This window comes from Alosa sapidissima, chromosome 13, assembly GCF_018492685.1.
Source record: "Alosa sapidissima isolate fAloSap1 chromosome 13, fAloSap1.pri, whole genome shotgun sequence".
In the NCBI taxonomy this organism is placed as follows: domain Eukaryota; kingdom Metazoa; phylum Chordata; class Actinopteri; order Clupeiformes; family Clupeidae; genus Alosa; species Alosa sapidissima.
Window position 1 is genome coordinate 20,447,853 of NC_055969.1, and position 20,566 is coordinate 20,468,418.

At 41.3% G+C, this 20,566-nt stretch overlaps 2 protein-coding genes across 6 annotated transcripts in view; one reads left to right on the top strand and one right to left on the bottom strand.

The window, feature by feature from the left end:
* ttc33 (tetratricopeptide repeat domain 33) overlaps positions 1 to 3,119 on the bottom strand; it is a 46,686-nt gene extending 43,567 nt beyond the window's left edge. Inside the window, exons 1-2 of one of the 3 annotated variants that reach the window (XM_042058803.1) lie at positions 3,029 to 3,119; positions 2,088 to 2,310 (exon numbers count right to left, since the gene is read on the bottom strand). In XM_042058803.1, coding sequence (XP_041914737.1) covers positions 2,088 to 2,308 — 221 coding nt within the window. In that variant the 5' untranslated portion in view covers positions 2,309 to 2,310; positions 3,029 to 3,119. Of the gene's footprint in view, positions 1 to 2,087; positions 2,348 to 3,028 lie in introns of all 3 variants that reach the window. The other 2 variants (XM_042058804.1, XM_042058802.1) reach the window with 2 other exon arrangements.
* Positions 3,120 to 5,308: 2,189 nt separating this feature from the next.
* On the top strand, positions 5,309 to 13,133 carry LOC121679780 (dual specificity protein phosphatase 26-like). 3 transcript variants are annotated; one of them, XR_006021423.1, is made up of 5 exons: positions 5,309 to 5,429; positions 5,804 to 6,030; positions 6,503 to 6,714; positions 7,113 to 9,995; positions 13,121 to 13,133. XR_006021423.1 is itself a non-coding variant. In XM_042058809.1 (4 exons), exons 2-4 carry the CDS (start codon positions 5,852 to 5,854, stop codon positions 7,313 to 7,315), a joined length of 594 nt encoding a protein of 197 aa, XP_041914743.1. In that variant the 5' UTR covers positions 5,309 to 5,429; positions 5,804 to 5,851; the 3' UTR covers positions 7,316 to 11,488. The 3 variants fall into 3 exon arrangements, 2 of the variants coding, with proteins under 2 accessions (XP_041914743.1, XP_041914744.1); XM_042058809.1 differs by lacking the exon at positions 13,121 to 13,133 and having other exon boundaries at positions 7,113 to 11,488; XM_042058810.1 differs by lacking the exon at positions 13,121 to 13,133 and having other exon boundaries at positions 5,809 to 6,030; positions 7,113 to 11,488.
* Positions 13,134 to 20,566: the final 7,433 nt, after the last annotated feature.

Here is a 20,566-nt window from a genome sequence, read left to right on the forward strand (position 1 = left end):
TTGATATATAAAACATCTGTGCTATGAAACACTTATTGTCACTGTGTCTAAGACTAGTCCAGATAAACTTGTAAAATAGACTAATTCAGCCTTTTTTCTAGTTTTATAAGTTCAAATTAGAAGAGGCAAATACAACCAGCGAGGCCATATATTGGATAACTAAAGTGCAAATTGATAAAAGTCTATCCATGGTTAAATATGTTCACTTCTGTAAACAATATTGATCTATCATCACATCTACCAGAGATCATATTTCATGTTTGTAAGGATGCAAAATAAGCAAAGTAAAAATAACATACCTTTTGTGTACATAATTAAAAATATATATTACCTTACAAACTCACTTAATAGCCAAGGCTGTTTGCTTCTATCACCAAACTCAACTTGCTTATATTTGGGACAGGCATATTTATGGGCCAGGCCTTAAATTTTGTTCAGCAAAGAAGACTATCAAATAATGCATTATCAATATACAACAAAGCCCGGACCCCCGCTAATATTGTATGCCTATGTATTTGATGAATTTTTTTATCAGTAAAAATGCCTACTGCAGGCTACTCATTCTCTATTAGCATTCATGCTTACCTGAGTGTGTGTTGATGCAGCATACCTTAGTTACTAGACTCATGGTGTTTGCTACATTTACACACAAGTGTATTACACTATTGACATTTCAGTTGAAAATAAAAAAAACTGCCTTTTAATACGCACATACGTCATACACGTCATAGTGTATTTCGAACTGCCCCGGTTTTCGTAGTGTAATTCGAACTCTGCAGATGTTTAAACATTTTGGAAATCTGGCTAACACTGCCTGCCTTTCTTTAGTGGAAAATGTTTGTTTTCAGCAGTGCCGTCTACTCTAACTTTTGTGTGAGCAATCTATGAAGCACAGAACTACCTCAAGTGGGCAATCTATGAAGCACAGAATTATCTCAAGTGAGCAATCTGGTGGGCTTTAAGAGGTTTTGTAAAAAACAAAAAAATCCATAAAAAAACAGACCAAGAATATAAATTCCCAAGGTGTGGCTGATGTTTTGCATTGGCTGTAATAGCTGACAGCCAAGATGCACAAGAACAGACATATCAGCCTAATTTCATGTTAATGGTTAATGGTGCAGTTTGTGATCCTATTCCCTACTACAATTCTTAATCTACTATAGTGAATTGATCCTCGCGGCCCTCCAGACAAGTGTTCATAGGCAATCTTAGCTCAGTAAAATTTTGGCTTAACTCTGCATCAATGTACATTCAGTAGACATGGTCATGTAATGTTGGCCGTAGTGTGTGTTGGATGCAGTGTATGTGTGTGTTGTGGTGCTCTGATGATGCATAGCTTCTGTAACAAAGTAATTCCTTGTAAAGGATTAATAAAGTATCAATCAATCGATCAATCAATCAATCAATCAAATGGGAAACAAAGTTGCTCGTACCGAGTCATAAAGAATCCCAGGCCAACATACACACAGCTTCAGCAGCCTGTTAGGGAAGGGTGCAATCCAATTAACTATCCCTAGCCAAAAAGGAACAACAGTGTTCATCTTCAACCGTTTTGAAAATATAGGAACACTGTTACTTAAAGCATTATCAGCACCTTGAATATCATATAATAAAATTGCTGTACCACATACTGTAAGTCTGTTCTCTACAAAATGTGTTTTCCAACTTTTTGTTTGTCCTTAGAAAAGTCAGTCATCTATATTAGTGTAGTGGCCAACCTAAGCCATCAAATATCAGCACCAATAGGAAAGATATGATGCGGGATGGACAAACCCACACACACACAGACAGACAGACAGACAAACACACACACACACACACACACACACACACACACACACACTGGTCATCATTCCTCTGCTCAGCGTATTAGCATCTGGGTTGCTTAAACAATCTCTCTCTTTCTCTGTCTCTCTCACACACACACACACACCCTCATGCTGGCTCACACACACACACACACACCAGACAGACTCACTATAACACACACACACACACACACACACACACCAGACAGACTCACTATAACACACACACACACACACACACACACACACACACACACACACACACACACGGTCACACACCTGCCCTGTTCAGCCAGTACTGTTCCCTCATCCTTCAGGCGCTTGCTCCTGGTGGCGCAGTCCTCCAAGAGGATCTCTCGTCTGCGCTTGATGGCGTGCAGCCAGTCCACACCCTCCACCTCCAGCTCATCCTTCTTCTCCTCCGCCTCCCGCTCAAACTGCTCCACTGTCGCCTTGGAAACCTTCTCCCCAACCTTCCGCTTCCAACCAAACGAAGCCATTTCTACAGATGGAGACAGATCAAGAATAATTTCCATCAACTGCTGCGATGACAAGTGAGCAAGTATTTAACACCATCATGCCTTTGCTAAACAATAAGGATTTTTCTTTATGCAAATGCTAGTGCAAGTAAATGCTAAACAATAAGGATTTTTCTTTATGCAAATGCAAGTGCGTCTTCTCACAAACAAGGTACCACCTGCTCACACAAAACAAAATATAATTTTATTAGTGTTTCTTAGCTATTGATTTCATGAAGGTAGAACATATCCGTTTTCATTTCATACTGATTCATTAACCTGTAGTGCAATATTTGTCTTAAGCTTAGGTAGTCAGCCTACCTGCACTGCTCTCGCATAAATTAAATTATGATGTGCATGAACTTGGCAACATCCTTCCTACAGATGTCCAAAAAGCTCCGTGTCAAATAGCAAAATAACAAGCTATAGAACCACACTGCAGCCTACTGTGTAATGTTCGGACAGTAAGGTAGATAGGTATGCACACCATGAATTCGCCTCTGCTTCAATTATATATTATTTTTCCTAACAAGTAGACTGACTGGCTGGCTGGCTGGCTGGCCCTATGAGTAGCTAATGTTTACATTGCTGTTATATAGTTAAAAAGAAAACAAATGATAACGATTGTAACTTTGCCATTAATAGATATTGTATACACATAGAAACAATAGTAGCACCCTATTAGGATGCTTAAACACTTACTTAACTTATGCAGAGAGCAGTCCTGACAATGTTTTGACGTGAACAAGGACAGCTGGCGCCATCATTTACGACTGCTGCAAAATGAAACTACTTCCTGGTGATTTTCCTTTTTTCGGCTTTCATGATAAAAGTCTCCATCTGGTGCATACTGCACTGATACTGCACAGGCCAATCGACGCATTCAAAGCTATAACGGCGCCAATTTAAACGTTACTGTTTTTGATCATACATTCGTGTAATGTTAGTTTTATTTGTATATTATATACCTTCATGCTCTTCATTACATTAAAAACTCAGTAGGCTGTCGGGCTGCACTGTTTGATTTTCCCAACTATGCAATTAAAATTAAACAAAATACTTTTTTAAATAAAAAAATAAAATGTTTAGCCTGAGCATGACAAATAATAACCTAAATGATAATACATAAAATATAAAACCATTTCAAACTTTTTCACATGCAGTCCAATATTACATTTGAAAGCTATTTTATGACTCATCTGCAGAGATCTCAGTTGATTTTTGTATTCCGCATAATTGCATGTATGGCCAGGATCATAGACCTGGCTTAAAGGTGTACGGTGAAATTATGTGGCGGTAGGCTGCACTAACACCACTGGTTGTTCGACATGAACAGCAGACCAAGGACCAAATCAGGAGGCTGAAAGACCAATGGGCTCAAAGACTCCGGGGACCCATCCTGTCCATTAAGAGGCCAAACCTTTAAAGGCATCTTATGCACGCTTTTTACCTTAATAAAACAGCTTGCAGCTTCTGATATGGTTTAGCCCACCCATCTACGGAGAACCACCACTTCACTCTCCCCCAACCTGAAGAATCATAACTGTATTGGATACCTATTTACTATTTACTCACTATTCTGTTATAGGCTATGGCAGACTCAGGGGAATCCTTATTTTTCTAGACTGATGATGACTGTAGTCAGGACAGTTTAAGCATAGCCATAAACCAACCTCTCCAACTGTATGTGCCCCGTCGCCAAGTGTTGCCTGCAGGGGTCGCTGTCTTCTCAGGCCTGCATTAATCAGTTTCTTGTGGTGAGGGCTGGTCTGAAGATGAATTGTGTTTACTCGTAATGAGATTAAGATGTAACAGTTGGAAAAAATATTGCAGTGAAAATCAGACCTGGTGCTGCACTCCCTGTTTATTGTCCAAATGTAGTTTGGGCCTCCAGGAACGGATAGATGGTGATCAGACATAGCAGAGGATAAATAAACTAATACCTGTTAAGCAGAAGAGCAGAAGAGCCTGATCAGCTGGAGACTTCGCTCACTGCCTTGCACAACTGACAGACCGAGAAAGTAATTTGTCCCCAGGGCCATTGAACTGTTCAATGCCTCACTTAAGGGAAGAGGAGAGATAGACTTCTCTGCATAGTCTGTCTGCCTCTTCACCCCCTCCATGTTTGGATACTGCCTGTCCACTAGCCACTTTTACCACTGTCTTTATGCCTCACTGTTGCGTGCTATATTAGCACATTAGCACATATGCATAACCCCCCCTCCATGCCACAGCCGAACTGAGGCCACACTTATACATTTTCTTAAATAGTTAAATATATAGATATATAGACTTTACTTTACTTTATTTCTGCATTGTTGCACTGTTGGACTTACTCATATGCACTATCACCATGACCACTATCACCATTGCACTACCACCATGACACTCACACAGAGCATCTTAGAGCACCTTACCATACCTTACAATGCATAGAGAATCACAGGCTCAGTCCCTGCCTCAGTCATTGCAAGCGCCTCTGATTGATTAATCACCACTATGTGGATACTGTATATTGTATTTAAGTGTTAGTTAGTATAATTTGTATTTTAGTATATTTAGCATATTCTTTATCTTCTACTGTCCTTATTGCTTAGTTGTGTTTTTATATTATATACTTTAATTACTATTTCTGCTGTTAAAGAATGTGTTTGTATTGCCTGTATGCTGCTGAGACCTTGAATTTCCCCTGGGGATCAATAAAGTATCTATCTATCTATCTATCTCTATCTACCTAGACCTATCAGTCCTCTTCTCTGACACAATGACATGACAACCTAGAACTCTATCAGGGAACATACATAATTTATGTGAAACAACTGGGCTGCAGAGCCGCTCGGGCTTTTTCGTGAGTCCTTGAATTATTTTATTTTTTTAATGGACAGATGTGTGGATACGAACCGTAACGCTAGCCTGTCTGACCATGTCACACACTTGTGGAGTCGATGCTGAGGTTTCGGGGGTGTGTCTGTATCCACGGGCAGCATCCTTCGTGAAGACAAAAATGGCCCCATGAAACAAGCTGGAATATTCGCGCAGTGTGTGTGCGCTATGCCAATCTGAAGGATTTAATTTGGAAAAGCACCGACTTCACGGATGGAAGGTTGTATGACTGCCGTCTCTAATATTATTAATTTGAAGTATTTCTTTTGTCTTGCTATTGGCCGTTGCGTCTGTCGTGTAGTGGAATGCTGAATGTAAGCCCTGCACGTACGCATGATAGGATTTGTTTATCAACCAGCGGTGAATCCGTATTGTCAATAGTATTTATGGACAAGGTTTTTTTCCGTTTCATCACATTCGATTGCAGGAAGACTTTCATATTCGACAACAACGCAAATTGTATTTTCCTTTAATGTCTATCAATTAACTAAAAGCGCCGATATTGAATTAAATTATTTGTAGGCTATATGCTGCAACATATGGCAACGAATAAGTGACACTATAACCAAATTCACTGTTTCCCTTTGTGGGTAGGTTAGGTTATTTCCTGCATAAGACAGCATTCGCCATTTGACGTCTCAGATGGCTTTTATGTCGAGATTCTCCCGGTCCAGGAGCAACTCTAGATCGCCGAGTCGGAAGGATGCGGAGAAAGGATCTCCCATGCTCACAGTCGGCGAGCTGGAGAGGCTGCTGTACACTGGGAAAACAGCCTGTAATCACGCCGATGAAGTATGGCCAAACCTCTATATAGGTGACCAGTAAGTAGCCTTCAGCAGATCAAACAATATAATTCCCTTTCGTTATCATTTAACGCTGTTGGCAATAGCTATGCCTAAACAATCCATTAACTTTGCATTGTACCTTAACCATACTGTAGTCTAACTATTTTGTATTTAATTATTTATTTATTAAATTTGATTTTTAAATAACTGGTGTGCAATGGCTAGTTTCAGACTAGAAAGGGATGACATGCTACACTTGCTTGGATAAGAAACAAATGCATAAATGAAATGAACAATTGGTTTAAATTGTATTCCACTGTCTGCACTTCTGTTTGTGCAGTGGGTGTAATCATTACAATGAATGCCATATTACATTGTGGGGTGCCATGTTTGTTTGTTTTTTGCTGACTCGTTCAAAACAAGAGGACACTTCAAGATGGCATCACTGGCATTGTGTGGTGCGCAGATGGTCTGTTACGTTGGCCTACGTTGCTTTTGTGGTGTGCAGGGAGATCGCTGCAGATCGCCGGGAGCTGGCGAAGCTTGGCATTACCCACATCCTGAACTGTGCCCAGAGCAAGTGGAGAGTGGGCGCCGAGTACTACGCTGGCATGAATATCACCTACCAGGGCATCGAGGCTCACGACTCACCCACGTTTGACATGAGCGTAAACTTCTATCCCGCCTCGGAGTTCATCCACAAAGCACTCAGCAATGGAGGTGAGCAAAAGTTCTCATCTCATCTCAAAGGAGCCTCCAGCTCCTTTCTGTGTCTGGTTGGCCCTAGATGGGCACCCTCTCCCTCTGAGCTGGGAATCACTCTACATGCCAAACTGTGCAGAACATAATTTTGTAGATGATGTTACCAATGAATGCATGTATGATGATTGCATGCCTCTCCACCATTGCTGTTGTTGTTATTGTTGTTGTTGTTGTTGTTGTTGTTGTTGTTATGTTCTGTTTCTGTATCTTCTACGTCTTCAGTGTTGGATGTTTGGTGTGGTTTTATTGTTATTTATTGTTGTCTGTGCTTAATGTTCAATGTGAGTTCTCTTGAGTGCAAGACACATTCACCTTGGGGCAATAAAGGTTTCGTTCAATGCCTGTTGTTTTCGCAGGGAAAGTCCTTGTGCATTGTGCGGTTGGTGTCAGTAGATCAGCCACACTTGTGCTGGCTTACCTGATGATTCGGCAGAACATGACCCTGGTGGAGGCCATCAAGACGGTGAAGGACCATCGCGGTGTCATCCCCAACCGAGGCTTCCTGCGGCAGCTCAACGGCCTGGATGGGATCCTCCGCTCCAGTCGCAGTGGGCCATAAGTGTGTGCGGTGGGGTGGGGGCACAGTGGTAGAGCCCAAATCCTTGCCCGTAGATTTTAAGTTGTGTCTGGGGTAAAAGTAGAGATGCTTTTTATGAAAACAAACAAACAAAGAAAAAAATCGGTTCAGAGCCAGAGTCGTGGTTAGAGTCTTATGCATTGTGGTCAGTATAGATATGCCTTAATGTATACGTCTCCTAGGGATGTATGTGCTCAATGCCTTATTCGGTCCTGTCCACTGCCATCTGGGATGGAACTACAGCACTCGCTGGGCCACCTGATAACTTCATGATGATTTTAATGCATATATTTTAAAGCATAGATTTTAAGGCATACAGAACATTCCATATCATGACTCATGGGAGGTGTCCATCATATCACAGGACAGGAGGAGATTGTGGTTACTGTTGGCTGAAGGGCAGTCATAAGTGCTTTTGATTGTCTTGAAATATTTGAATGCCAAACCAAAGTAGCATGCGGTGTGGCATTAGAACTGAATGTGCAATGCTTGATGATGCATCTGCCTGACCACCCTGCTACCCCCCCCCCACACACACACACACACACACACAAAAAAAAAAGAGAGAGGATAGGAAAAGCTTTAATTGCATTCACAGACTTTTTTAAGAGAACAGCTGCGCATATTGGCTTCAAGTCTGGATAATCCAGTTGCTCATGAATACTTTATTATCATATTCTCCAATGATATATTATTGATATGCATGAGTCCTTTATTTTTTAAAAGTGTATTGCTTTATTTTCTGTGTGTAAGCACTAAGCAGATTCTACTCTTCTTTACAATATGAAGTCCATGAAATATGGTATTAGTTCTTAATGGTATTTGCCTCCTTGATAAAACACATGCACGGTTTTAATTCATTAGCACCAAGTATCGAAGTATATCATGAAAGTACATTTTATTTTATTTGTGGGGCAAATCCATCAGGACTGACATTACTAATTGGTTTTAATTTGCAGAACATTACTCTACAGCAGCCATTGTAGATATTATTGTAGATATTATTAAGTTCCGAGTTTTATGACTAGAGGGTCGTTCACACCAAGAACGATAACTGTAACAATAACAACATGAAGAACGATATCACTGGGGATATTGCGATTTTGAGAACGATAAAAATCTGAGAGCCAATCAGAATCTATCACATTTTAGCCATCTCATTCATCGACACTGACATTGGTCATTGTGGACGCTTTTATCGTTATAGTTAAAATTATCTTTATAGTTATCGTTCCTGGTGTGAATGACCCTTAAGTATGCTTGGCCCTTGCTTGACGTGGAAGCAAAGTCACTGTTATAGTGGGCTGTTAGTGTTTTGTTTGCTATGAATAAGTTACTCATAGACTCTAGTAAGAGAACTGTGAAGGCTGCAAAACAATTTTGATAGCTGGATAATCGGTAACTATGAATGTTTTTTGTGGCTGATGTTACATACTGACTATACTATCTTTGAGACCAGGCACTGGGATATTTTTTAAAGTTCTTCCTGAGGGTAATAATTATGGTTGAGTATTCCATTTACTGTATCAGACTGATATAGGGAAATGAAAATATAGACATGTCATTGTTATTAATGACATTTCAATTGCACCTATTTGTTGGGGTGTCATGAAAGCCAGGACAGACTGAATGGATTAAACAGATAATTTCCACTCTCAGGTATTCTAAAGCTATTATAAACCATGTCCACCTATTGATGGATTTGCCCTGTAGCATTTTAGTAGCAAACACACTTCAAGGTATTCGTTTTTAGAGAAACCCCTGACAGCTAGAACTTGTGCCAATGCTGAGGGCACAGTTGAGAAAGGTCACCTCCACACTCCACCCTCAAGTTAAAATCCTATGGCTACAATGAGTTGGATGCAAAGGTTTGAGTTGGAGTCCCAGGGACCATATTTGTTGTTAATACATGCTAGGCCTACAGATTGACTCATGGCATGTGGTCATGGGGATGGATATGTTCAAGACAACTTGGAGCTCAGGTAAATACAAGATCCAAGTTGGTTGTAAAGATTTGAACATCATCCACCAACAAGTTCAAGTCAGAAACTCAGGCACCCATATTGACCTCACTGACTCCTGGACATCAATACATTGTGATCAGTGCGTATTGATTTTGTATGCATTATAATGGAAATGCATACCTTTGCTACCTTTTTAAACATCTGTAAAAGAAGTTTTTGGTTCGGTACTTTTGAAGTATCGACACTCAAAAGCACTTTGGTTCCAGGTCAGCCGCTCCCGAATCTCTGAGTTCCAAATGGTCTTGAACACTGGCAGCTGGTAGTCTAAAAACACCACTGACACCTTTATGCCACATACAGTATCTCAAACCACTGTTTTGAACATATGTATCCAGCTTACAACTGCCAGCATACGTAGCTAATAATGTATTAGAGGGTTTTGATGTTTATACTGTAGGACAGCACAAGGGAATGGATCTCTATGTGCAGGACACTTCCTGTTGGGGTACACGGTACACTAGTAAACAGTCAAAGACATCAAGGAAAAGCTGTCCTTGTGATCTTTAAAGTGCAAGCAAACAACCCAAACAAGCATGACTCACTGCACCAGTGTTGCCCCCTCTTTCAGGGAGAGGGAGGCATGGAGATCAAAACTTTGTTATGCGTTCACAAATCAAAGAGCCGGGGGGGGGGGGGGGGTACTTATTGGAAGTGTAAAGACACTGCGTCTGAGACTGAGTTTTTTTCATGGGCAGAGTGAGTGGGAAGGGAGGTCTGTGGGTCATCCACGAAGGGAATCCATTGAAGTGGCAAGCAATTTCACCTGCAATACGATTGTGTGGTGTAACCAGCAGCTTGCTGAAAGAATAGCAGTCAAGTGTGTCTTTACACTTACCACATTTGTTCACATGTTTTTTTTTTGTTTTTTCATTGCTACACAGTGTTGAATTATGATTACACTGTAGCTGACAGAAACAAATAACATTTTAAAAGAAAAAATGCCTCAACATCTGTGGTATTAAAATTAAATGTTGTTCAGCATCACTATACATTACATTCTTAGTGTTTTTGTTTCCACTTGAATTGTTTTTCACAGAAAGGCTATGTTTGTGAGGCTATGTTTAGCAGGCTCAACAAAAATGTAGCAAACTGTAGATAAGTATATTTAAGACTTGTGAACAGTGACAGTGCTGTCTGTGGAGTTTTCAGTGTTTCAAGTGTTATTTGTCAATCCTCACAATTTCTCATCTAGAAATGACAACCCATAATGTCCGACGAGTTCCTTAGGATTAGCAAAAATAGGTCTCTATGCAATGATCAATACAGTGGTTCGGTTTCCACGGTAATGAGTAGTATTCTGGAATTGCAGTAGCAACTAGCAAGAGTAATATTCCAACTGCTGATTTCTAATTGTCTAGGAAATTAGTCCTCTGTCAATGTATTATTTAACCTACATCTGATCAAAGGTAGAAGTGAGAATCTAAACTGTCTAGGTGTACAGCATCCAGCCAGGCTGGCTAACCCCGGCCCAGATCTCTGTACCTGCCAGGACTCTTGTGGGTCAGTTCCAGGTCTGTTCTGGAATAAGACTCTGCCCGAGAATCTAGCCTACTCTAGTCTCTCTCCACCAGTGAACTGGGAGTCATTGTCATAGTATCCCCACTGTCCCAGTAAGTACATCGTATTTACTGTGTCAGGTGGCTTTGGTCCATGGTTTATTTAAAGCCAAAGTCAGTGTAATGGTTATAATGGTGGTATTTCTGGCTATCACAGTATTTAAATGTGACTATGCCTGAAGAGATAAAATATGTGTGTTTGAGGGGTGAGGTTGACCTTACAAAGAATGATGTTGGACTGAAAAATCTTTTTCATTTGGCATGAATAGTATTGAGAGACAGTTAAGGGAGTTAGCCTTGAAATGGTTCATTATGTTTAGTGGTGGTGATACTTTTCCCAGATGAGGAATGCAAATGGGAAACTTAGTGTCTTGTAAAGTCTGTGTAAATTGGTGTTACTCCATTGTAGTAAATGTGTAAGTATTGTTGGACTGTAACATGTCTGTGCCTGTTTCTACACTTGTACTTTCCCATTTGGAACAAGACTTTCTATAGTGATACTTGAATTATTTTTGATGGTCATTATTTTTCTATCACTGGAACTGTCAGATGAAATAAAATTGATGGAATGACAATGCTTCTGCTCTATATATGTTTTTGTTATTGTTTGTTAGTTTATTTATTTGTTTGTTAATTGATTTGATTGGTTTAGTTGATCATTATGTTTAAAGCTCTATGCGTACATGTAAGCTGTTAAAGTCATATTGTATCTGTCTTTTATCTGTCTTTAGATTGAGTTTCAGGTTTTTTTGCTTTTTCAGAAATGCCAGTAGACCTGTGTCCTGATGCAAGCAGGCACCCTTTGGTGTCTTTTGGCAAAAAGAAAATAGGTAAGGTGGGTAGGCCCAAATATGGTAAAATGTAGAGAATAAATAAATGCAGGGTAATATAGATCAAATGTTTAGTGTGAACCTACGGAGGATTAGTAGCTTGTGGAATGTCTGAAATGAGTTGAAATAATTAAATAGCCTATTTTGAGTTCATAGAAAGGCCTACAGATGCAACCCAATTCAGAAGTGGGCATATAGATTACAGTAATAAGGATAATTGAATGTTTAAGTAGCCCCCATTGACTAATTTAGTGTGCCTAATCCTGTGAACATTTCCGATGCAACACCATTGCCAAACGCACATGGCAGCAGGTGAAAATGATACACAGAAACATTATTCAGAATAGTAGGTTTATATAGTTATAGATTGCATTAATATTTCTTAATTATGAAAACATGTAGGCCTAGCTTATAGCCTTCACTTGGCCTCTGTTTTACAGCTAACAAGAAACAGGTGTCTTCGAACACTAGGCCTAGGCTACTGTAGGAGGAAAGGCACCAGAGTGTTTTACAGTAGCAGAGGAGTTGGCCATCGCAAATAATAGTGGAAGGCCGATTATGGAGGGGGTTGAGGGAGGCATTCGGTCGGATTCTGGTGCTGTGGAAATGTGTAGCCTTTATGTGCAGGGTACAGTAGGCTAATATGACATTAAATTCAACAAGTTTGTTAAAATGGTGATTTTTATTTATTAGGCCTACTGTAGGCTATGTCCGATTTATTTTAGGCTATTCTTGCTCAGATGTTCAGCATGTAGGCCTATGTCCGATTTATTTTCGGACATACAGTATTCTTGCATCACCGATTGAATACATGAATGTCCACGTACGGGCATTGATATGAGACGTCGTCTTAGATCATCTGACAAAGATAACGAATTCCCTCGGCTGACAATCTGTATCTTCATAGAGAATATCGTAGGCAGGCTATATATTTTTTCTGGCGGTCTCTAAAACCCCTCGCCCTGCGAAGAGAGTGCCTCACGATTTGCACTCCAATGTCGTATGGATCATCCAGGTACGCCGACATGTCTCGGGAGAAATTGTTAGTGGAGGGGTGGTACTTATAAAGGGTGTGGTTAACAAAAACCTCGGGTTAACCAAGAACATAACCTGGTCGGAGCAGGTTTGAGATGCAGTGTAAATTGCCATGGCAGCATACCTCGGTTAAAACCTATCCACCTTTCGTAGTACGGGTTAATCGGGAAGTTACGCCACACGTGATCAAGTTACTCTCGAAGTTACCCAGATAAGCCAGAAACCCCGCTTCGTAGTACAGGCCCCTGGAGAGCCCATCAAGTTTGGGGTGCCCAGAGGGACTGGGCGAAAATAATGAAAACATTTTGTTGACCAATATTAGCTTTTGAGATGTCTAACTAGGGGTTTTTAGGGGTGCTGAATCTATCCCAGCCATTAGTTTTGAGTAAAAATTACTCCAAGTCCATAAAAAATCCATAACAAGTGGTTTTATTGAACAATTACAAAACAAAACTTTCTTAATCAGTTTAAAATTTAACAAACCTCATCCCTCAACTCCCCTGCACTTCCTCACTCCTGTTATCTTCTGGCTGGTTGATGTTCTGGCAAGAGTTACCATGACAGTTCCAACAAGCAGAAATACACTTGACTCCTTGCTTTTTACAGCAGCACCTGAGAGTGTCACAGACACCTGCACAGTTGCAGCTGACAAACTTCAGAAGGTAGTCTGGTGCAATGGGATCTGGTGTGACTGGTGCATAATCATAACCTGACCCTAGCCAGATGAATTTCGCTCCGCCTAGCTCCACTCATCCATCTGGAACCGATCCATTGAAGTGTTGCTTCAGAAGGCTGGGCCTAATCAAAAAATGCTTGCATATGATTGAATAAGCCACTTGTCCGTCATCTATTGACGTGCTACTTCAACCACTCACATCGAAGCCAACCTGTGACGCTAATAACCATGGGCGGATTATGAAATTTCGGGCCCCTGGTCCCAGATGTATTAAGGGCCCCCCACTTATTGTTGTATATGTGGGAGGGGGGGTTTGGGGGTCCTCCCCTAGAAAATGTTTAATTTGTTTGATGTGATTTCCTGTATTCTGGTGCATTTTGGGGATGGCCAATACTAAATTCAATCAGATTCATAGCCTACATCCTGATTTGTTGATATTGAGGCAATGATTCCATGCAAAGGTTTGGGCTTCAGGGCCCCCTGACCCCTTGGGCCCCTGGGCCTGGGCCCGGTAGGCCCGTGCAGTAATCCATCCCTGCTAATAACAGTCTCACAGTCGCTTCTAGGCTATGTCACATCTATGAAACTCCCACCCTGCGTCCTGATTGGCTGAACCATAAAGTCGGTTGCAGAAATCACTCTCAATGGAAGAGGTCCCAGATGGATGTGAGTGAAGCTAGGCGGAGCTAAGCGGAACGAAATTCATCTGGCTAGGGTCAGGTTAGCATAATCATCCACACTCAAGGATATCTAGTGATGGATTTTGTAGCAGTAGCCAATCTCTGGTCTGGAGATATGCCCGCAGAGAGTGCTATGCTGCACCTCCTGTAGTCGGAGGTAGTTTCTAAGGCTTGACACTAGTTATGTTGTCCTCATGAGTTTTACATGTTGCTTACTGTCCACCCTCAACATTGGACACTCTTTTCTCTCTCTATCTATCTCTCACACACACACACACACACACACATTTATGCACATTGACTCTCTCACAAACACATTCACAATCACACACCCACACATCTATGCACATTGACTCTCTCACAAACACATTCACAACCACCCACCCACCCACACCCACACAAACACATATGCACACACTTACAAATAAAGTTCACACCTTTACTGATACTGTCTCTCTCTGTCTCTCTCTCTTACACACACACACGCACAAATACACACACATGCAAAATGTCCTTTCTCACACACACCATGTTGAGACAAAACTGTCTGTGATTATAGTACCAGTGTGTTACATGCAAAGTGTGTGTGTGTGAGTGTGTGTGTGTGAGAGAGAGAGAGAGTCCAATGTGGAGAGTGGCCGGTGATCAACAAAATGTAAAACTCATGAGGATTAACTGAGTAAATATTTTTGTAAATATGTTATTATAACTTTTAATGGGATAATACTGAAGAGATGACGCTTTGCTAGAATGTAAAGTAGTCAGTGTACAGCTTGTATAAAAGTGTAAATTTACTGTCCCCTCAAAATAACACAACAAGCAGCCATTAATGTCTAAACCGCTTGTGAGTACACCCCTGAAGTGAAAGTGAAAATGTCAAAATAGGGCCCAATTAGCCATTTTCCCTCCCCAGTGTCATGTGACTTGTTAGTGTTACAAGTTCTCATGTGTGAATGGGGAGCAGGTGTGTTAAATGTGGTGTTATCACTCTCACACTCTCATACTGGTCACTGGAAATTCAACATGGCACCTCATGGCAAAGAACTCTCTGAGGTTCTGAAAAAAATAATTGTTGCTCTACATAAAGATGGCTAGGATATAAGAAGATTGCCAACACCCTGAAGCTGAGCTGCAGCACAGTGGCCAAGACCATACAACGGTTTAACAGACAGGTTCCACTCAGAACAGGCCTCGCCATGGCCGACCAAAGAAGTTGAGTGCACATGCTCAGCGTCATATCCAGATGTTGTCTTTGGAAAATAGACGTATGAGTGATGCCAGCATTGCTGCAGAGGTTGAAGGGGTGGGGATCAGCCTGTCAGTGCTCAGATCATACACCGCACACTGCATCAAATTGGTCTGCATGGCTGTCGTCCCAGAAGGAAGCCTCTTCTAAAGATGATGCACAAGAAAGCCCGCAAACAGTTTGCTGAAGACAAGGAGACTAAGGACATGGATAACTGTAACCATGTCCTGTGGTCTGATGAGACCAAGATAAACTTATTTAATTCAGATGGTGTCAAGTGTGTGTGGCGGGAACCAGGTGAGGAGTACAAAGACAAGTGTGTCTTGCCAGTCAAGAATAGTATATGCATTGCACTGGGGAGCTACAGTTCATTGAGGGAACCATGAATGCCAACATGTACTGTGACATACTGAAGCAGAACATGATTCCCTCCCTCGGAAACTGGGCCGTAGGGCAGTATTCCAGAATGATAACAACCCCAAACACACCTCCAAGACGACCACTGCCTCGCTAAAGAAGCTGAGGGTAAAGGTGATGGACTGGCCAAGCATTATTCCAGACCTAAACCCTATTGAGCATCTGTGGGGCATCCTCAAATGGAAGGTGGAGGAATGCAAGGTCTCTAACATCCACCAGCTCCATGATGTCGCCATGGAGTGGAAGAGGATTCCAGTGGCAACCTGTGAAGCTCTGGTGAATTCCATGGCCACACAAAATATTAACACTTTTTAACACAATTTGGACATTTTCACTTAGGGGTGTACTCACTTTTGGTGCCAGCGGTTTAGACATTAATGGCTGTGTGTTGAGTTATACTGAGGGGACAGCACATGTACACTGTTATACAAGCTGTACACTCACTACTTTACATTGTAGCAAAGTGTTATTTCTTCAGTGTTGTCCCATGAAAAGATAAAATATTTACAAAAATATTAACTTAGTTAATCCTCATGAGTTTTACATTTTGTTGATCACCATCCACTCTCCGCATTGGACTCTCTCTCTCTCTCTCTCTCTCACACACACACACTTTGCGTGTAACACACTGGTACTATAATCACAGATAGTTTTGTCTCAACATGCTGTGTGTGACAAAGGACATTTTGCATGTGTGTGTATTTGTGCGTGTGTGTGTGTGTGTGTGTGAGAGAGAGAGACAGAGGGGCCATGCACACGACACAAAAACCGGCGAGGTTTTGTTAACGGTTACGCCTTGCACGTACACGACGCCGGCAGTTTAGGAGACTGAAACCGATAGCTTTTGAAACCGGCTTCCGAAGTGGGAACTTTTGAAACCGCCGGCTAACTTTCGCCGTGTAGACGCCTGTAGGTGCGAAGCCGGCAACTTTATGACGACATAGCCCCACCTCTCAACTCAGCCACGGCACTCGACCTGACATGTTTGTCAAAACAAACCAAACCATTTATTTATCATATTAAAATGTTTTTCTTTCCCCTGTCATGATTTATGTGCACAATGTAGCCTATCAGCCTTTAGTGGCTAAGTTAAAAGCACACGTTAGCTTATAGTCCAGTCATTTTAGGAGAAAGGGAGGAACAATTATTATAAATTGTTTTTAATTTATAATAATTGTTTTAGGAGAAACAATTATTATAAATTGTTTGTTAACATGGGCAAACAGGGCATAATGTAATTATGTATAGCTAGTGACCAAAACTAATTGCAACATTTGACAAACAAATTGTCCAAGGCATGGAGGAAGATAATACATGTCTTAACTGGTATTACATATGCTTATAGAAAATATATAGTTTATGGTGTTTAATTTGTTTTCCCTGGACAGTATAGGCCAAAATGTATCCACTTTACACTAGATTCGCCTTTACAGAATAGAGGGCAATGTATTGTTCATGGCATAGAGGAAGATGGGAAATGTCTTAAATGGTGTTATATCTCCTCCGGAGGGTATATGCTTTCAGAAAATATACAGTTCAGGGTGTTTAATTTGTTTCCCTTAATAGTGCAGGCCAAAATGTATCAGCTGTTCACTTGATTCGCCTATACAGAATAGAGGAGTATGTGTTATGCATGGTATGGAGGAAGATGGGACATAAGTTGATTGATGCTATATTTCATGTACAGTGCATATACTTTTAGAATATGTATAGTTTTGACTGTTCTATGACTTTGGTAAAACCATGACCCATGCATAGGCATGCATTGTTAATTATTAATCTTAAACTATATTTATTAGTATAGCATTTTTGCCAGATGTCACAACAATAGAGTCACTTGGAGGCTAACTGCAGTTATCCCATCTGCACCCTTCTGTCGAATTAGGACATGATCATGTCCATCTTCAACTTTGCCTTCACAATTTTCCTGCATTCACTAACATAAACATACTGTGCTGTCCGATTATTGTTTTAGACAAAAATTGTGCAAAGTAAAGGGGCATCATACAGGCCCCTCTGATTGGACAGACAGTATATCAGTCAACCCCTGGGCAAGAGGTCAATTACTATAAGACTTGCAAAATGATGGACTGATACTTTAGTGTGATATACTGTATGTTTCAATGACCTCTAAATCAGATTACGTAAACACCAAAACCACTTTCCTAGGCTGAATATTGCCTAACTATGTGTTTGTACAGATTACACATTGTGGATCACTTACATGCAAAAACCCACTTGGCTCTATTTAAAGATTCAACAACCATTTCCATTGATTCAAAGGGCCACAATGTAAAAATAGACACCAATTTTGCAACAAACCAGTCTGAAATAAGCCAAAGGAATTCACTCTTTGAAAATAAAAGAATGTTCCTCAACAATGCAAGATTCTAAGATTCCATGTTAAGTTAGATGGGGTCAGATATTCTTTAGAATGTGTATTCTACAACATTCTAATTACAGTTTTGTCAGTATTTGCTGAAGAATAATGCATAAAACAACCCTCATTTTAACATATTTCCACCAACTGGATTTTCATAGTCTTTTACTATGGTTATAAAGATCACCAATTGAAATATAAAAATGTGAAAATAAATTCTGTTGCAATTAGTTTTGGGTCAGACCTTGCCTGGACTATTAGCTCCGTTGTGGTATTTATACAAATTAACTATACGTAATTACATTATGCCCTGTTTGCCCATGTTAACAAACAATTTCAAAAAAACTTATAATACATTTTTTGTTTGTCTTGATGTAAGTAATCAACTCAGTAATTTTCATGGTGATATGTGAAGGTTATTTTTTTTCCCCTATTCACGTGAGAAAAATACTGTATAGGCGCATGAATAGGGTATATTTGGGTCTTTTTCTAAACTTTCCCCTATCGGGATTCTTCGGGGCTTTTTTTCTTTACTCAGGACATATTGAGGATTCAAAATCAGTTAAGTTTGCTTGTGTTGCATTTTGTTCAACCTTTGGCTTAAAATGACTGGACTATTAACTTAGTTAAACATTAGCTTACTGCATGTTAGTGTTTTCTCCAGTGGTGCTCGGACCTAATGCAATGCGTAGGCTAAGTATTTGAAATTTCACATAGCAGTCACATACCTTGAAAATGAACTTTATTAGTTTAACAGTTGAATTGAAAACCGAATTGTCTGTAGTCTCCTTATTTCATGCGACGGCTTAACCAGAGCACTTATTAGACATTCTCTGGCTTAACAAACTGTTTCAACAATGTTTTCTTCTACGCGATTCACGCAAAATTTTCGTGAAGCTTCTGCACAGCGGCGCCATCGACTGGTCTGGCATATGCACTACAGCACATTTAGCCGGTTACACCTTAAGGTTACTCACGTAACCTCGGTTCTCTGATAGCATGAGTGAGGTATCTCACTATGGGACACGCCCCCTCGCGAGTTCCCCAGAAGCCATTATTTCATTACGCCAGCCACCATTGGCTGGACGACTGACGTATGCGACGTGGAGGAGGTACTTCCTCCTCCCTTATATTCTACGGCGCAACGTCATTGCTTCAGTCTAGCTAACCAACTTCTTCTCGCCACCGGCAAGGAGGGTGGTCTGGTGAGATACCTCACTCATGCTATCAGAGAACCGGGGTTACATGAGTAACCTTAAGTTCTCTTTCAAGCATTCATTCGGTATCTCACTATGGGATATCGTGACTCCCGGATTGCCAGACAAGCTTGCGATCCCCAACAACATCAGTGCGCCCCCGGCGTCCCAGTGCCTAACACTGAATGTGCCAAAGTCGGGGCAGTGACATCAAGTCTGTAAAACCTGACAAACGTTGTCGGGTTTGCCCAACACGCTGCCAAGCATACATCCTCTATGGGGAATCCCTGAAATAAAGTCCATGATGTCGACATTCCTCGAGTGGAATGGGCTCGTAAACCGACTGGAGGTTGTAACCCCTTAGTCGTATAGGCCAGGGCAATAGCCGCCACAATCCATTGTGATAGACGCTGCTTAGTGAGCGGTCTAACCAGATGTGACTTTGCACAAGACACAAACAGCTGTTCCGTTTTCCTTAACTCCGCTGTTTTGTCCACGTACGCACGCAACGCCCTGACCGGACAGAGCGCATGCAGCCGCTCCTGCTCCGGGGAGGCGAAAGGCGGTGGGTTAAACGCAAATAGTTCAATCGGCCGACACGACAGTGACGGGTTGAAAACCTTCGGAATGAACGCTGGGTTGGGTTTTAATACAACCCTCGAGTCACCCGGGAAAAATTGCATACAGGCTGTATTCACAGATAGGGCATGAATATCACTTACGCGTTTAGCCGTAGCCAAAGCCACCAACAAAGCCGTAGCCAAAGCTACCAACAAAGCCGTCTTGAGTGAAAGCACTTTAAGATCCAACTGTTGTAATGGCTCGAAGGGAGGGCGAGACAGAACATCCAAAACCATCGGCAGATCCCATGAAGGGGCCAGTGGTTTAGAAACCGGGCGGAGGCGTCGAGCCCCTTTCATAAATTGACGTATGAGAGGAGGCTGGCCCGCTGTTTTGTCCCCAAAGCCTACATGGCAGGCCGAGATGGCAGCCAGGTAAACTTTGACAGTGGAGAAGGACTTGCAGAAACGTAAGGATAACGTCCACAGAGCACTGGAAGGCTATCGTCCCTGTTTTAATACACCAGTCATTAAATACACGCCATTTGCTATCATACAACGTCCTAGTTGATGACGCCCTAGCGCTCTGAATGGTCGCTATGACATTGCAGGGCAGTCCTGCAGCTGTCAGAT

Bases quoted from the DNA above. Each gene is read 5' to 3' on its own strand.
- LOC121679780 (XM_042058809.1), top strand. From the start codon at position 5,852: ATGGCTTTTATGTCGAGATTCTCCCGGTCCAGGAGCAACTCTAGATCG. The intron at 6,031-6,502 runs GTAAGTAGCCTT...TGTGGTGTGCAG, and splicing joins AACCTCTATATAGGTGACCA to GGAGATCGCTGCAGATCGCC. The intron at 6,715-7,112 runs GTGAGCAAAAGT...TTGTTTTCGCAG, and splicing joins CAAAGCACTCAGCAATGGAG to GGAAAGTCCTTGTGCATTGT.